This window comes from Balaenoptera ricei, chromosome 2, assembly GCF_028023285.1.
Source record: "Balaenoptera ricei isolate mBalRic1 chromosome 2, mBalRic1.hap2, whole genome shotgun sequence".
NCBI lineage: Eukaryota > Metazoa > Chordata > Mammalia > Artiodactyla > Balaenopteridae > Balaenoptera > Balaenoptera ricei.
The window spans coordinates 154,070,545-154,086,601 of NC_082640.1; the positions used below are offsets into that span (position 1 = coordinate 154,070,545).

Genomic DNA, 16,057 nt, shown 5'->3' on the forward strand with positions numbered 1-16,057 from the left:
AAAGTTTAGGAGATAGCCAGCACCCCTAGGCCCTGGAAAGGTACTAATAACTGATCCTGGGCAGTAAGCAGGTTTGCTTCGTTAGACTCCAGCTGAGTCAAAGGCACAGGATACAAAGCAAAACATTACTGGGCTCTAATCCTTTCCAAGAATACACATACTGAAGTTGTATCATCCTGTTATCCTGAAGGCCCTACCTCTTGGAGGGCAGTGGTTCTCAAATGGGGTAGTTTTGCCCCCCAGTGGACAGTTGGCAATGTCTGGAGACGTTTTGGTTGTCACAGGGGGGAGTAGTGCTACTGGCATGTATGTATAGAGGCCAGGGACGCTGCTAAGCACCCTCCAAAGTACAGGACAACCCCTTACAAGAATTTTCTGGCCCCAAATGTCAATAGTACCCGCTGTCGGTAAGTGTCCCTGACCAATAGGCGGAAAATCAATAGACGTTACATACTATCAGTAAACTTTTTTTTTGAGAAGGATAATGAGTTTATTTCACCTTTTAAAATCGAGAAAAAGGAACAATCGGTGCTCGCTTCGGCAGCACATATATTAAAAAAAAAAAAATTGGAAAAAAGGAACAACCATTATTACTGGGTAAAACAAATATAAAAACTGTGCTTCCACTTGGGTCAAGTCAGGGGTAGGGACATGGGAAGAGGCAGCAAGTCCCTCATGGCTGGAAATAGAAATATCTATGTGGTACTACATAAACACTTTTAGGGGGGTGGCAGGCAGTTTGTGGTAGGAAGGTTGGATTTGGGACCTTCTACTTCTCTGCCTAGATTCCAGAATCTGTGATTCTAAGACTAGGTGAAAGGAGGGAGAGAAGTAGAGGTTTATCATTCTTCCTCCTGCTCTAATTTGTAAGGGGCTTCTTCCAAGAGTAACCAGGGCAAGGATAACCACGTGGCCAGTGCAGTATGACCCCATTTGAATTCAGACCAAAATTCAAATCGTAGAGCAGCTTTCCAGCTTCGTATCATGTGATCTCTTCATAGCACACCCTTCAAGGATGGCTTACCTTCTGACCTGTGATTTATCAGTGTCAGGAAGAGGTGTTACAGGTGGTGAATGCTTCCTCATAGCTGAATTTTAGGTCTGTTCCTGCACTGGTTCTCCTGATGTTTTCATCTCTTTCTATCACATACAAGATTGAAGTCCCTAAAAAACAGATATCAGATTGGTCTGTGATCCTTTTGGTGTTGATTCCAATGATGAAGTACGTCAAGATGATAGTTTTGCTTATATAGCAACACATGTTTAAGAATGTCTCAATACTGGTTTGAGAAATAGCTTTGTTTTGTGATATTGCAATGGTTAATTTAACAAAAATAAACAAGTAAGTTGTTTCAAAGTGATCTTGTTTGTTTTGCTCAAAACTTTAATTTTTAATAAGCCAGAGGTTATGAGTTCACAAGGTACAAAAGGGAATATTCAGTGAAAAGCCTCCACCTATTCCTGTCCCCCGTCCTCTTAGAAGCAACCATTGTTATCTACTTCTTGTTATCTTTTCTGAGATAGTCTATGCATACCAAATAAATATGTCCATATAGTCCCTCCATTTTTTAAACAAATAGTAGCATATTATGGACACTGCTCTGCTCCTTGTCTTTTTACCTAATATTCTCAAAGATTGTTCCATGACCATATGTTAAAAAAAGTATTCTTTGTTACAGCTGTATAGTATCCATTGTATAGCTATGGACATTTGGACATTTGGAAGGTTTCCAAACTTTTGCTATTACACACAGTACTGCATGACAACCTTACAAAAACAAGAAAGTGGAATGTCTAGGTCAACAGGCATGTGTTTTGATTAATTAGATGTTGCCACACTTCTCTCTGGAGACTGTAACAATCAATTCTCCCAGTAGCATTTCATCATTATTTATTCACATTCTCACCAGTGGACCATGTTATATAACCTTTTTGATCTTTGTCAATTAAGTGAAGAGTGGCTCCCAGTGTAATTTTAAAAAAATATTTACTTATTTATTTTTACTCATTTAGGCTGTGCCGGGTCTTAGTTGCGGCACACGGAATCTTTGTTGCCACATGCGGGATCTTCATTGTGGCATGCGGGATCTTTAGTTGCGGCATGCAAACTCTTAGTTGCAGCATGCATGTGGGATCTAGTTCCCTGACTAGGGATGGAACCCAGGCCCCCTACATTGGGAGTGTGGAGTCTTAGCCACTGGATCACCAGGGAAGTCCCCAGCTCCCTGTGTAATTTTCATTTGCCTCTTTCTTATTATGAGTGAGGTTAAAGAATCACTTGTATTTTCTTTTCTGTAAACTGTGATTTCAATTGCATTGTTTATTCTTTTTCTTAGTGATTTTTAAGAGTTCTTTATACACTAAATAAATTAAACTCTTGTCTGCAAAACATGTGTTTCCTATCTTGTTATTATTAGGTTTTATCACTCTAAAATCATTTAAAAAATTGTTCAATGGTTTTTCTTAATACTTTAATGGTTTCATTTTTCACATTTATATCTTTGATCTATTTCAAATTTTGGTGTAAAGAGTAAGGTAAGGATCAAGTTTACTTTTTCCCAACTGGCTACCTAGGTATTATAATACTTTATTAAATACTCCGTCTCCACCACTAACCCCCACTGATTTGAAATGGTGTTTTTATCATATCTCTATTTCCATTTGTATTTGGGTCTATGTCTTGGCTTTCCATTCTGTTCTATTGATTTGTCTGACTATTCACCTGCTTGTACCACACTATTTAAATTATTATAGTTTTGTAATGTCGTTTAACATTTGGCAGGACTAATCAATCACCTGATGGTGGTCTTTGGATTATAATATTTAATAACATGTGTTTTCAGCAAACTATTTGTGTGTTTCCGTAATTCTAGATGCCTTATCTTCCTTCGAATATCTTTTCTATGCTGCTCCAGAGCACTACATGCTGTTCTTTAGGGCTCTCTGCCTCGCAGACAAGCTCAAGATAAATTGAGTATCATCTCCACAGGTGCAGGGGATCTTGAATTTGATTCAATAGTGATAGGGAGCCTACAGGACTTTAGTACAAAGGTACTCAGATTTGAGGTTATTAGATGTACTTTCCCTCGCATCATATGGCATTGTGTCTGTTTCACTGGTTGACCTCAGCTCTGATTACACGGGGTAGGGACGACTCAAATAAAACACCCACAGATCTTGTTTTCACATATAATCTAAGAGATGTTGTAGACCCAGTGTCACCAGGTATTGGAGAAAAGTACTCTGTCCAATCAGCAGGACCATGTTGGCCCAGCAGACATCCACTAGGAGGCAGGCACTGGGGAGCACCAGCAGAAAGTTCCCCTCAGGGGCTTCTGGGACTTTGCAGTATTTGCAGCTGACATTGCTGCAGTGAACTGGACCCAGAGCAGGAGAAGCGGGAAGAGATGGGAGAGGCAACCTGGGAGTCAAGAGGGATTCCCCTTGGGAATGATCCGACTACTCCTTGTTCTGTTCATCAGGTTCTTGGGATTTGCAAGGGGCAGGAATGGAACCAGGAAATGCTCAGTAAGTGTATGTTAAATGGATGGATGAATCAATGAATGAAGGAGTGAGCACCTGCCTGCCACAGGAGTCTTCTTTCATCACTCGTGTCTTCTTGGAGCCTCCTCTAGCTTTGCAGGAAGGAGCAGATCTGGGGCATGACTCTTGGAGTCCTGTCCAGGAGAGGAATACTGAGTGAGTAAAGGCTGTGAACCCTACATATCCTCCTCCCATCCCCTCACACACCTCCAGAGGGTGCTGAGAGTTTCTGCTTGGTTTGTTTCTCGTCTTTACCCTCATCTTTAATAGCATTCAACTGAAACATCACCTGCATTCATTAGCTTTCCCTTTTCTACACTAAACCCTTGAATAAAGCAAGTAGGACAGAAATCAATACAGCTAATCATAACAGCCAACTCTATTTTTTTTTTTTTTTTTTTTTTTTTTGGCCTTGCTGCATAGCATGCGGGATCTTAGTTCCCTGACCAAGGAAAATGTCCCCCCTGCAGTGGAGGTGCGGAGTCAACCACTGGACCACCAGGGAAGCTCAAACAGCCAACTCTTTTTCTTTTTTTTTTTTTTTAATTTATTTATGTTTTGGCTTCTTTGGGTCTTCTTTGCGGTGCACGGGCTTCTCATTGCAGTGGCTTCTCTTGTTGCGGAGCATGGGCTCTAGGCGCCCGGGCCTCAGTAGTTGTGGTGCGTGGGCTTCAGTAGTTGTGGCTCGTGGGCTCTAGAGCGCAGGCTCAGTAGTTGTGGCACAAAGGCTTAGCTGCTCCACGGCATGTGGGATCTTCCCAGACCAGGGCTTGAACAGGTGTCCCCTGCATTGGCAGGTGGATTCTTAACCACTGTGCCACCAGAGAAGTCCCTGAACAGCCAACTCTTTTTTTTTTTTTTAATTTATTTATTTATTTTATTTATGGCTGTGTTGGGTCTTCGTTTCTGTGCGAGGGCTTTCTCTAGTTGTGGCAAGCGGGGGCCACTCTTCATCGCGGTGCACGGGCCTCTCACTATCGTGGCCTCTCTTGTTGCGGAGCACAGGCTCCAGACGCGCAGGCTCAGTAATTGTGGCTCACGGGCCCAGTTGCTCCGCGGCACGTGGGATCTTCCCAGACCAGGGCTCGAACCTGTGTCCCCTGAATCGGCAGGCAGATTCTCAACCACTGCGCCACCAGGGAAGCCCCCAGCCAACTCTTATACAGTGTCTACTATGTGCTAGTCTCCATCTCAAATTTCCTACCTATTTAATTAATTTACTACTTAAAAAGGTAGGTGTATATTTTATCATGCCATTATGCAAGTGAGGAAAGTGAGTTAACAGAGAGGTTTAGTAACTTGCCCAGGGCCACCCATCTGGTAAGCAGTTCAGCTGAGATTTGAACCAGGAAGTCCACTCTAAGAGCCCATGCACTGAAACACTATACCTTTTCTTTGGCATGTACAATACATGTGTGTGTTAACTTCATTGAAACAGAACATAAAACACAGTCAAGTGCACAAATCAAGTGTGTGACTCAGTGAATTTTCACAAGGTGAGCACACCTGTGTAATAGCAACCCTCCCCAAAGAACAGAACACTACCAGCCCCCCCAGGAGATCCCAACATACCCCGCCCCAGTCTCTACCCCTTCCCCACCAAGGGAAACACTCTCCTGAATTCTCTCACCTCTCTTCTGGGGGTTTCTTCCTTGTCTTTCTATTTTAATCACACTGTATTTCAAGTATCATGGGGTCTGCTGCTAAAGTTAAAAATATTCTATTTTGGGGCTTTCCTGGTGGCGCAGTGGTTGAGAATCTGCCTGCCAATTAAGGGGACACGGGTTCGAGCCCTGGTCTGGGAAGATCCCACATGCCGCGGAGCAACTGGGCCCGTGAGCCACAATTACTGAGCCTGCGCGTCTGGAGCCTGTGCTCCGCAAGAAGAGAGGCCGCGATAGTGAGAGGCCCGCGCACCGCGATGAAGAGTGGCCCCCGCTTGCCACAACTAGAGAAAGCCCTCGCACAGAAACGAAGACCCAACACAGCCATAAATAAATAAATAAATAAATAAAAACATCTGATTGTCTTAAAAAAAAAAAATCCTTAGCCTCATTTCATTTAAAAAAAAAAAAAAAAAAAATATATATATATATATATATATATATATATATATATATATATATATATATATATATTCTATTTTGCAGGAGTGGAGGTGAGGGTGGTGGAGGGAACACATTCCCCAGATAAGAGAAATGACTGAGGGTGGGAAAGTTAGGGGCAGTTCTCCATCTCCCCTCATTCTCTTTGCCAGTAAGTGTGAGGCTCTGCTCTTTTCTCCAACCTTCTCTCCTGGGACTACATCTCCCAGCAGGCTGTGCTCTGACAGCTCTCGGATTTAAATAGGATTCTGGGCTACGCTTAGAGCCAGGCTGTTGCTGAACACCCAGGAGCGAGAGGAGCTGGAGGAAAGAGAAGCAGCAAGAAGCAGCCAAGAGTTGGAGCCAGACCAGGAGGAGCCCGAGCCAGAGTTGGAGTCAAAGTTGTTCTTGGTAAAGCAGCAGCAACTAAAGAAGTTGAAAAGATGCTGGTTTTCTTAGGACTGCTCACCTCCTTCCTTTCTTTCCTGTATGTGACAGCTCCATCCATCAGGTTTGTCTTAATTCAGTAACTCATTCAATAGTTTACAAAGCCCTGAATTGGGAGCCACGGAGCTTGTAAGAAGATGAGTTCTTAGCTGCAGAAGGAAGAGAAAGGGATGGAGGCCAAGGGAGAGAAAGTCAAGGCAGGAAAAGCAGGAAGGAAGGAAGTAGCTATGAATACCGTGGTGGAAAACGAGAAGGAAGCACCTGGGGCTGGGAGAGGAGGGGCGGGTTTGAATTCTGATGCTATTGGAAGGCTGAGTGGATGACTGTTAAGTAGCTTGACAGACATCTTATGGGGGAGTCCTTGCTCTTTCACTCTATTCCCTTGGGTTCCTCTGAAGGTCTCCCTTTCTTCACTGTCCCTAGTCAAGGTGGCCCTGCTGCGTTACGGTGGGTGGTCATTGCCGAGGGACTCAATTGTTAAGTACCAGGCATCTGGGGAAGGGAACAAACTCTCTTCCCTTTGAGACTACCCTCAACTAACATTTTGGGTTGGCTCTTCTGTGTGGGATTTCTGGAGATGTCAAAGAAATGTGTGTTATGAGTAGAGAACTTTTAAATTGTTGAAGATAAAGAAGGTTAAATGGACATATCAGAGACAGAGTGTTGCTCTAGGTCCTGCCATAGAAACCTGGGTTTGGGTTCCAGTTTTGCCACCATTAGCAAGTGACTTGAACTTCCCTGAGCCTCAGCTTTCTCCACTGTAATGTGGGGATAATAACAGAGTGGTTGAGAGAATTAAATTCCCTTGGAAAATGCCTAGCCTAGTGCTTGGCAGCTGGATGATGCTCAGGTAATGTTAGTTTTACTTCCTCCCGTCCTATTTTTGGGAACTTATCAAATCAACTCTATGTAAAAGGATGTTCTCTGCACAGAGGTCTGAACAAGGGAGGTTTTCTCTCTGTGCATTGATGGCGAGTATGAAATCTCTAGTGGGATGGCAGAATATTCTAGCTCTCTAAAACTGGAGAGGCAGCCCAAGAGCCGTATTTCTATATGGGACCCTGGAGGTGCTGTTCATCAGTTACTCACCATTGATGCTTATTGAACGTGAGGGCTCAGGACCACTGATTCCACTAATGCCCATCCCCCTCATGTTCTTAGGGCAGGATAGAGAAGGAAGATGACCTCCGGGAACCTCTAGAGATAAGAGCGAGGTATCTTTGTTGTTTAACAAGGAACCATTGGCCCTGGCTCAAGAGAACTTATTCTATTTGCCCAGATGATCATTTGTAGCTTCCGGGCACGTGACCTCCCAACCTGAGCTGATAAGCAGGAGACTGCCTTGCCCACTGGGAAGACGCTGTCCCCTGAAGATTAGCTTCTTTAAGTCTCCTGACAACAACGAAAAGAAATCCCTCTTTGAGGCTGGGTGGATTTTATGTATCTCAGTCTGGGATTGGAAAGGATGGTGCATAAATGTTTTGTTTCTCTTGCCTGTAGGAAGTTCTTTGCTGGTGGGGTCTGTGGAACAAACATGCAGCTTCCCGGGAAGGTGGTGGTGATCACCGGTGCCAACACAGGCATCGGCAAGGAGACAGCCAGAGAGCTTGCTCGCAGAGGCAAGTCCTTCCTTTCCGTTTCCACAGGGCAGCACCTCCTGCCTTTCTCACTAGAAACTACTCACGTTCCCTTATCTTTCCTCCTGGGCTTAGAAGTTCTGGCCAGGAACTCAAGGAACCTGGGATTCAAGTCCAGCTGTGACACCAACTTACTCTGTGGCTTAAACTTTCCTTCCTTCCTGCTCCTTCCCTATTATATAAAGTAAGGAAAACAGTGATGTCCGTGTATAATATTGGTCAGGTCAGTTATTCTAAAAGGAGATCCTAAGCCTTGTTAAATATCAGGGTGTAAAAACCAGGGTTCCCAGCCTGGGGTTAAGCTGATAGCAAGGAAAATCTGGAAGCGGCAATTTAGCCACTCACTGCTTTAGGGATGACGCGGGGAATGCTCTGTCCACCAGTCCCAAACTCACTTACTAGACTCTTCTTCAGCCCAGGGTCTGAACACATTGCTGTCTGTTTGTTTTGGCCCCAGGAGCCCGAGTATACATTGCCTGCCGAGATGTACTGAAGGGGGAGTCTGCTGCCAGTGAAATCCGAGCTGATACAAAGAACTCCCAGGTGCTGGTACGGAAACTGGACCTATCTGATACCAAATCCATCCGAGCCTTTGCTGAGGGCTTCCGGGCAGGTGAGGCCCTGGGGGTTGGCTAGAGAGGCAGGAAGCTGGGTGTGGGAGTGGCTGCTCCACCCTGGACCAACTCTGACCCTTACATCAGACCCATCATGGCTTCCACTGCACAGGTTCTGCCACACGAACCAGCAGGGCAGGGAATTGGCACGGGGATGGCGGGTGGACAGGCTGGGCGGGATCCTTATCATCTTCTTGCCTCAGCGGTGGGAATGCTGGAGGTGACAGCTCCCTGTCTGGGCTTGTACCTTGGCATCGAGGTGTGGCCCCGATGCCACTCTCTTCTTTCATCCTGAGAATCAAACTTCTGTGGCCATAGGCACAAGAGGAAGTTGTGCTGCTGCCAATATTCTTCTGTATCTTGGAAAATGACCATCTTCTATCAAGGACTATGAAATCCATGAGGGACAGGAACCATGTCTGTCTTATTTTACCACTGTATGCCCAGTGCCCAGCCCAGCTCAGAGTCAGTACTAAGTACACATTTGCTGAATGAATGGATGAATGAATGAATGGTGTCCAGGAAGATAACAGCAACTAAAATTAGAAACCCAGGACTTCCCTGGTGGTGCAGTGGTTAAGAATCCACCTGCCAATGCAGGGGACACGGGTTCGAGCCCTGGTCCAGGAAGATCCCACATGCTGTGGAGCAACTAAGCCTGTGTGCCACAACTACTGAAGCCTATGCACCTAGAGCCCGTGCTCTGCAACAAGAGAAGCCACCACAACGAGAAGCCCGTGCACCGCAACGAAGAGTAGCCCCAACTCGCCGCAACTAGAGAAAGCCCGGGCGCAGCAACAAAGACCCAACGTAGCCAAAAATAAATAAATAAATAAATAAATTTATATATATATATAAAATTAGAAACCCAATGACAGTGGCTACTGAATATCACTGAGATAGGTCCAAAGGCAAGGAACAAACACTCAGGACTGGCAGCTAGCTGACTCCTTGCTAACCACATGGTCTCCTTGGTTGTGCTCTTTAGAGGAAAAGCAGCTTCATATTCTGATCAACAATGCAGGAGTGATGATGTGCCCATATTCCAAGACAGCTGATGGCTTTGAAACCCACCTGGGAGTCAACCACCTGGGTGAGTATCTTAGAGTGAGTAAAAAGCGAGACATATGCCATCATGTTCTCTGTAGGGAGATGACCCTGTACCAGTGCTGAGAATCTCCACTGGTCCTCATAGAGACCAAGATTCTACTAGACTGGAGATATTGGTTTTTCTTTCACTATCTTCTCCTAACCAGTACAAAAAACAGAGCTCCTCCTATTCATACCGTTAAGAAACCCCCAAACTTAGGAGATCCCAGGAAGAAGAAGGTCCTTCTTGAATGGGACTGTGGTAATGCAAGACCTGCCAAGCAGGGTCAGAAGTGGGGGTGCAGAAGTCTGTGTTTGGCTGGAGGGGGGGTCATATCCATAACTAAGGACCAAGCAAGCAAGGGTTGGTCCATTGTGGAGGCAGACCTTGAGGACTTGAGGCATGAGAGAGGCTAGTGTTCAGAGCTCGAGGCAATGGCTCTAGTGAGGGGAATCACAGAACAGGTTCTCTGATCCTCTGCAAATGTTATTTTCCCTGACGATTCCATCCTTCCTTCTGTACATGCCCACAGTTGTGTGAGCATAACCAGATGGGGGATGTCAGAAGCCATCAGTTGCTCCTGACCGGGGCAAGGGCAGAGGAACAAATAACAACAGATTACGTATATATTGCCTTACCTGTAGTCCAGCTCTGGCCCTTGCCTTGAGGACTCCACTAACTCAGACTGACTGCCCATTAGCACTAAGTTACTCATGGTATCAAAATGTTCACACCCAGAAGATAGTGAGCTAGTGATGAAGCCCTGTCATACATCAGCTCCCACACCCCAAGCCCAGGCTGCGGTCCCACTCTTCAATCTCCCCTGCTGGCTCTCCTCACAGGCCACTTCCTTCTCACCCACTTGCTCCTGGGGCAGCTGAAGGAGTCCGCTCCTGCACGGGTGGTGAACCTGTCATCAGTGGTCCACCTCGCTGGCAAGATTCGCTTCCATGACCTCCAGGGTGAGAAGTCCTACAACCGGGGTTTTGCTTATTGCCACAGCAAGCTGGCCAATGTGCTCTTTACTCGTGAGCTGGCCAAGAGGCTCCAAGGTAAGTCTAGAGAAAGGGCCAGGGTTAAGACAGCAAAAGCAGGGGCTTCAGTCCAGATTAGAGGTTCACAGAAACTTCTGAAGTCAGGATGTCAAACGTGCACATTTCAGTGGCAGCTCTGTGCATTAAGGAGAATGAGGTTGTAAAACAGAGTAAAAACAGAGTCCTTGCCCTTGGGAAGCTTAAAACTGAACAGAGGTCAGGAACCTATAAACCTTATGTGTTTTGTCACATCTTATTTCATATTTATCATCTCATCTGATTTTTCACAACAACCTCTTGCAACAGGCAGAGTAGGTATTGTTTTCACTATTTTATGGGTCCAAACTGAGGTCTAAAGAAGCGGCCGGCTCAAGATTATATGGCAAGTGAAGGAGTGAGGACTGGAATGTGGGGACTCTGTTTTAAACCAGGGTGCTTCCTTCGCTGTGCCATTTGCTGAGGTTTACAGCGTGATCTGAGCTACAGAGCTGCCACTCGCTGCCTGGAGTCAGGGTTTCAGATACTTGGGTCTGAGTTCTTGCTCTACCACGTAGTAGCCACGTGTGTATACAAACATGTCCCTTTAACCTCCCTTGACTTCATCCCCTCAACTGGAAAATGAGGTGAGGCCACTCTTGATCCTATGATTCTGTGCTCCCCTGGAGTTTTTGCTGAGCTTCTGACACTGACATCTGTGAATCTGGAGGACCATTTGCTACAGTGAATAAGCCAGAGTTTGGGGAAAATGGTATTTACTATCAGAATGCAGAAAGTAGAAGAATAGGGTAATCATTTAAATGAATACTAATAATGACAACGATAATTGAGAGTTTGTGTGTGCCATATACTATCTGTGTCTCAACTCATTTAATACACTATTCCTATGAGGTAGGTGCTATTATTTTCCCCCTCCCTACAAAAGAAGAGATAGGCACAGATATCTTAAGAAACTTGCCCAAGCAAGATATATTAATTCCGAGGCGAGCCAGGATTCAAATCCAGGCAATCTAGTTCGGAAGTCTATGCTCTTTACTCTACATCGAGGTTCAGACCTTGGCCATGAAACCAGCTAGGTGTGACCTTGGGCAATTTACTTAACCTGTCTGTGATGAGAACTCAGTTTCCTCAGCTGTAAATGGGCTTCTTAATATTACCTACCTCATGAACCTCTTTGAGAGTCAAATGAGTTAACACATAAAACACGTAGCACTGCCCTTGTACATAATAAGTACTAAAAATAGTGGAGGCAGCAGGGGTGTCTTGGGGGCATGTTAACTCTCATCATTTCCATCAACACCCCTCAATCTACACCTCATAAAATGTGCTTGCCCGGCAAATGCAATTCACAACAAGGTCCTAGCTTCCTACCTTCTAACAGGATTGCTGCCCCTAAGACCCTCCAATAGAAATTCCAAAGATACCATTTAAGCCAAAGATTAAGATGACATTAAAATAGAAGGATGTTCAACCAAGCATTCCTTTTGGAGCATAGAAGGCTGAGAAGGCTATAGATCTTTCTGGATAAGATCAATTAATTACTCATGAGATTCTACCTGGCTAGAGGTGGTGTCTTCTGAACACTGGGGTTCTGTTTCCCAAGTCCCTTCTTCTCACTCGTGCATGTTGCTGCAGGAGATAGCTGTTTCCCTGGCCTCGGAGTGTGTCTCTGGTGTGACTGTGCCCTCTTTGTCCTAGGCACGGGGGTCACCACCTACGCAGTGCACCCAGGCATCGTCCGCTCCGAACTGGTCCGACACTCCTTCTTGCTGTGCCTGCTCTGGCGGCTCTTCTCTCCCATCCTCAAGACAGCGAGGGAGGGGGCCCAGACCAGCCTGCACTGCGCCTTGGCTGAGGGCTTGGAGCCCCTGAGCGGCAAGTACTTCAGGTGCGCAGAGGCCGCATGCGTTCTCCCCATCACCTGTGTGCATGGTGAGGCATAGGACTCCCTGGGCTTTGCACCTCCAGTGGCCAAGTTTCTGCCTGATGGGGGAATCCAGGTTCACGTTGGGCCAGTAGACCAAATGCTGTTACTTTTCTAAGGAAACTTACATTTGAAACATGGCAAGAGTTGGTTTTATGGCTCTGTTTCAAACCTGTGTGCCACAGTTCCAGGTAAGCCTTTGTAGAGCCTTTTTCTCTTCCTTGAAGCTTTTGGCTGACTTCCTTCATGAATTTTTAAATGACACATAGCACGAAACTCCAGGGCAAAATCACCTGTCCCTAGTGTGAACTCTGTCTCCCAAAGCTGCGAAGACTGGCACTATCTGTTGGAACATAAAAATAGACATTCTGGTGTTGAGGTTTATCACAAACTCAATGGGCAATCAGAGTCTGGGAATATAGGGAAGCCCAGATTACATCTCTTTCCATTCCATGACTTGATCCAGCCCAGTCTGCTTTTCTGTCCCACTTTGTTCAAGATGGTTCATTGGTACACCATTTATTAAGTGAAGCATTGAAAATAGCCTCAGTGTCCAACAATAGGGGAATGGATAAATTATCATAGCTAATGTTGCTTGAGCTCTTACAACATGTTTGGCACTCTTCTAAGTCTTACGTGTATTAATTCATATAATCATCACAACTCTGAAAGGTAGATCGTATTATTGTCCCCATTTTACAGATGAAGAAACTGAGGCACAGAATAATTAGCTTGCTCAGGGTCATATAGTTTATAAGTGGTAGGCCTGGGATTTAAACCCAGGCAGTCTGGCTCTAGAGCTGTGCTGTTCAGCATGGTTGCCACTAGCCATATATGGCTACTGAGCACTTGAGATATGGCTAGTCCAATCTGGGACATACTGCACGTGTAAAATGTACACCAGATTTTCAAGACATAGTGTGAAAAACAGAAATGTAAAATATCTCATTAATAATTTTTACATTGATTACATGCTGAAATAATTTGGCTATGTTGGGTTAAATAAAATATACTACTAAAATTAATTTCACCTATTTCTTTTCACTGTTTAAAAAATACTTTAAAATTTCTATTAGGAAATTTAAAATTACACATGTGGTTCACATTTGTGGTTCGCATCATATTTCTACTAGACAATGCCACCCTGGAGTCTGGGTGTTTAACATCACTGCCTTAATCATGTGATAAAAAATAATACAGTCACTATATAAAAGTATTTTCGAATAATATTCAATTAATGGGAAAATGTTAGTGATATAATATTATGAGAAAAAACTGAAGTATAGAACTATATAATTATTCACTGTAAATACATAGAAAACAGTCTGAAAGGATACACAGCAAAACATAAGTAGTAGTTACTTCCAGGGAGTTTGAGGAAGAGTTGGGGGGCGGGGGACAGTGTGAAGGAGGATTTTAACCTTTTACTCTAGGTATTCCTTTATTATTTAAAAATAAATTTTAAAGATTATATATTAATTCATTACTTGTAAAATTAAAATTGTACATTTTTAACAAGAGAAAGGTATCCTCCCCAAACTAGGTACAGTATGATCCCAGTTTTTTTTTAAATTAATTAATTTTTAAATTTTTAAAATTTATTTTTGGCTGTGTTGGGTCTTCATTGCTGTGCGTGGGCTTTCTCTAGTTGCGGCGACTGGGGGCTACTCTTCATTGCAGCGCACAGGCTTCATTGTGGTGGCTTCTCTTGTTGTGGAGCACGGGCTCTAGGTGTGTGGGCTTCAGTAGTTGTGGCTCGCAGGCTCTAGAGCGCAAGCTCTGTAGTTGTGGTGCATGGGCTTAGTTGCTCCACGGCATGTGGGATCTTCCCGGACCAGGGCTGGAACCCGTGTCCCCTGCATTGGCAGGAGGATTCTTAACCACTGCGCCACCAGGGAAGTCCAAAACTTCTATTTAAAGAAAAACACCATGAACACTGTGCTCTGCCCCAGCCCCCCTCACCTGCTCATCCCAAAACAAAACAGGGATGCTTAGTCAGGGGTTCATGGGGCACAAGGGGTCTGTGGATAGAATTTAAGGGGTCTTCGAACCTGGATGGAAAGATAATTTCATCTTTAGTTTCACTAACCACCATCTGAAATTTGCAATTTCCTTTGATTATGAATGTAGGAAGTGAACCGCAGTAGTAGTGATACCTGTGACTTTGTCCCCAAGAAAACTATCAATAATTTCATGTCACATTGCAATTGTTGCAGACACCTCAGGATATCACTTCTGCTCTTCAATACTTTGAAATCTGGTGGTGATTAGACCCAGTGCTAGCTCTTCTAATAGAACACATTACTATCCCACACATTGTTTTTAAAATATTTTATACTATATATAAGATAGATAACCCTCAAGGACTTACTGTATAGCATGGGGAACTCTACTCAATATTCTGTGATAACCTATATGAGCAAAGAATCTAAAAGAGAATGAATATATGTATATGTATAACTGAGTCACTTTGAGGTACACCTGAAACTAACACAACATTGAAAATCAACTACACTCCAAAAAAACTAAAATTTTTAAAACGTCAATACAAAAAAGAAAAGGAAATATTTTAAAACTGCATTTCAATACAGTTAGTTTCTTTTTATCTAATGTATTTTATTACACATTTAGAAATATATTCTGAGGAAGAGGACATAAACTTTTCCAGACTGTCCATTTTCACTCCTGGATGTTCACCCCCTTTCTATGCCCTCCAGTGACTGCAAGAAGACTTGGGTGTCTCCAAGGGCCCGGAATAACAAAACGGCTGAGCGCTTGTGGAACGTCAGCTGCGAGCTGCTGGGAATCCGGTGGGAGTAGAGCTGGTGGAGTAGGCACAGCTGTATCAGGCCCAGTCTACAACATAAGGAAAGGGGACCGAGGAGAAGGCCCACCCTGCAGGATTGTCCTGGCTGGCTGCTGTTGCGAATCCTGCCCTGCTCTGATACTCCTGACCCTTCTAGAAATCTTCGCACACCCAACCCTCTCGTGAGGCTGGCTCATGGCACGAGACAGTCACACCTACAGAGTATTCTTCTCCAAGACTTGCAGAGTCGGCCACCCTTTCGGGCCAGGAGGACTGGGCAGATGCCAGGCTGGGCACGGGGATGGCAGAAGAAGCTGGGAAATTGGGTCAATTTCCTTACCGAGACCAGCTAGCACGCTCAGCTGAGGTGACAGGAGCATCGACGTCACTTCTTTCCAGGGACTATAGACTCAAAAACTCTTGACTGATCTCTTTCCTCTTTGAAACATTAATCTGGGGTCTGGACCAACTCAGGAAAATCTTGGCTCAACCTTGGCCGATTTTAGTTCCTTCCTCCGAGCATCCTGGAACCACGATGTGAAGCTGGACCTTCCTGTTTTCTTTTTCCAGTACTGTTTTAAAAATTAAAAACAGATTTTTTCAGCTTTACGGAGATATAATTAACATATTGTGTAAGTTTGGACCATCCCATTTTCAATGTAGATGGTTTCTTTTTCTAAAGAGTTCCCTTTTACCTCAATTTTTAGAGAAAATAAAGACTGCACATTCACCTTATTACCTTATTTATTCTCTCAGGGTAGCAAGGGAGAAATGAAACCAAGTTGTTGTTTTTGTTTTGTTTTGTTTTAATATTTATTTATTAATTTGGCTGCACCGGGTCTTTGTTGACGCGTGTGGGATCTTTGTTGTGGCGTGTGGGA

The 16,057-nt window shown here is 44.4% G+C and overlaps 1 protein-coding gene across 1 annotated transcript; it reads left to right on the forward strand.

Moving 5' to 3' along the window:
* Positions 1-6,070: 6,070 nt before the first annotated feature.
* Positions 6,071-15,254, forward strand: RDH12 (retinol dehydrogenase 12). Its single transcript, XM_059915757.1, has 7 exons — positions 6,071-6,138; positions 7,575-7,693; positions 8,169-8,324; positions 9,314-9,418; positions 10,258-10,467; positions 12,145-12,334; positions 15,088-15,254. Exons 1-7 carry the CDS (start codon positions 6,071-6,073, stop codon positions 15,188-15,190), a joined length of 951 nt encoding a protein of 316 aa, XP_059771740.1. The 3' UTR covers positions 15,191-15,254.
* The last annotated feature ends 803 nt before the right edge of the window (positions 15,255-16,057 follow it).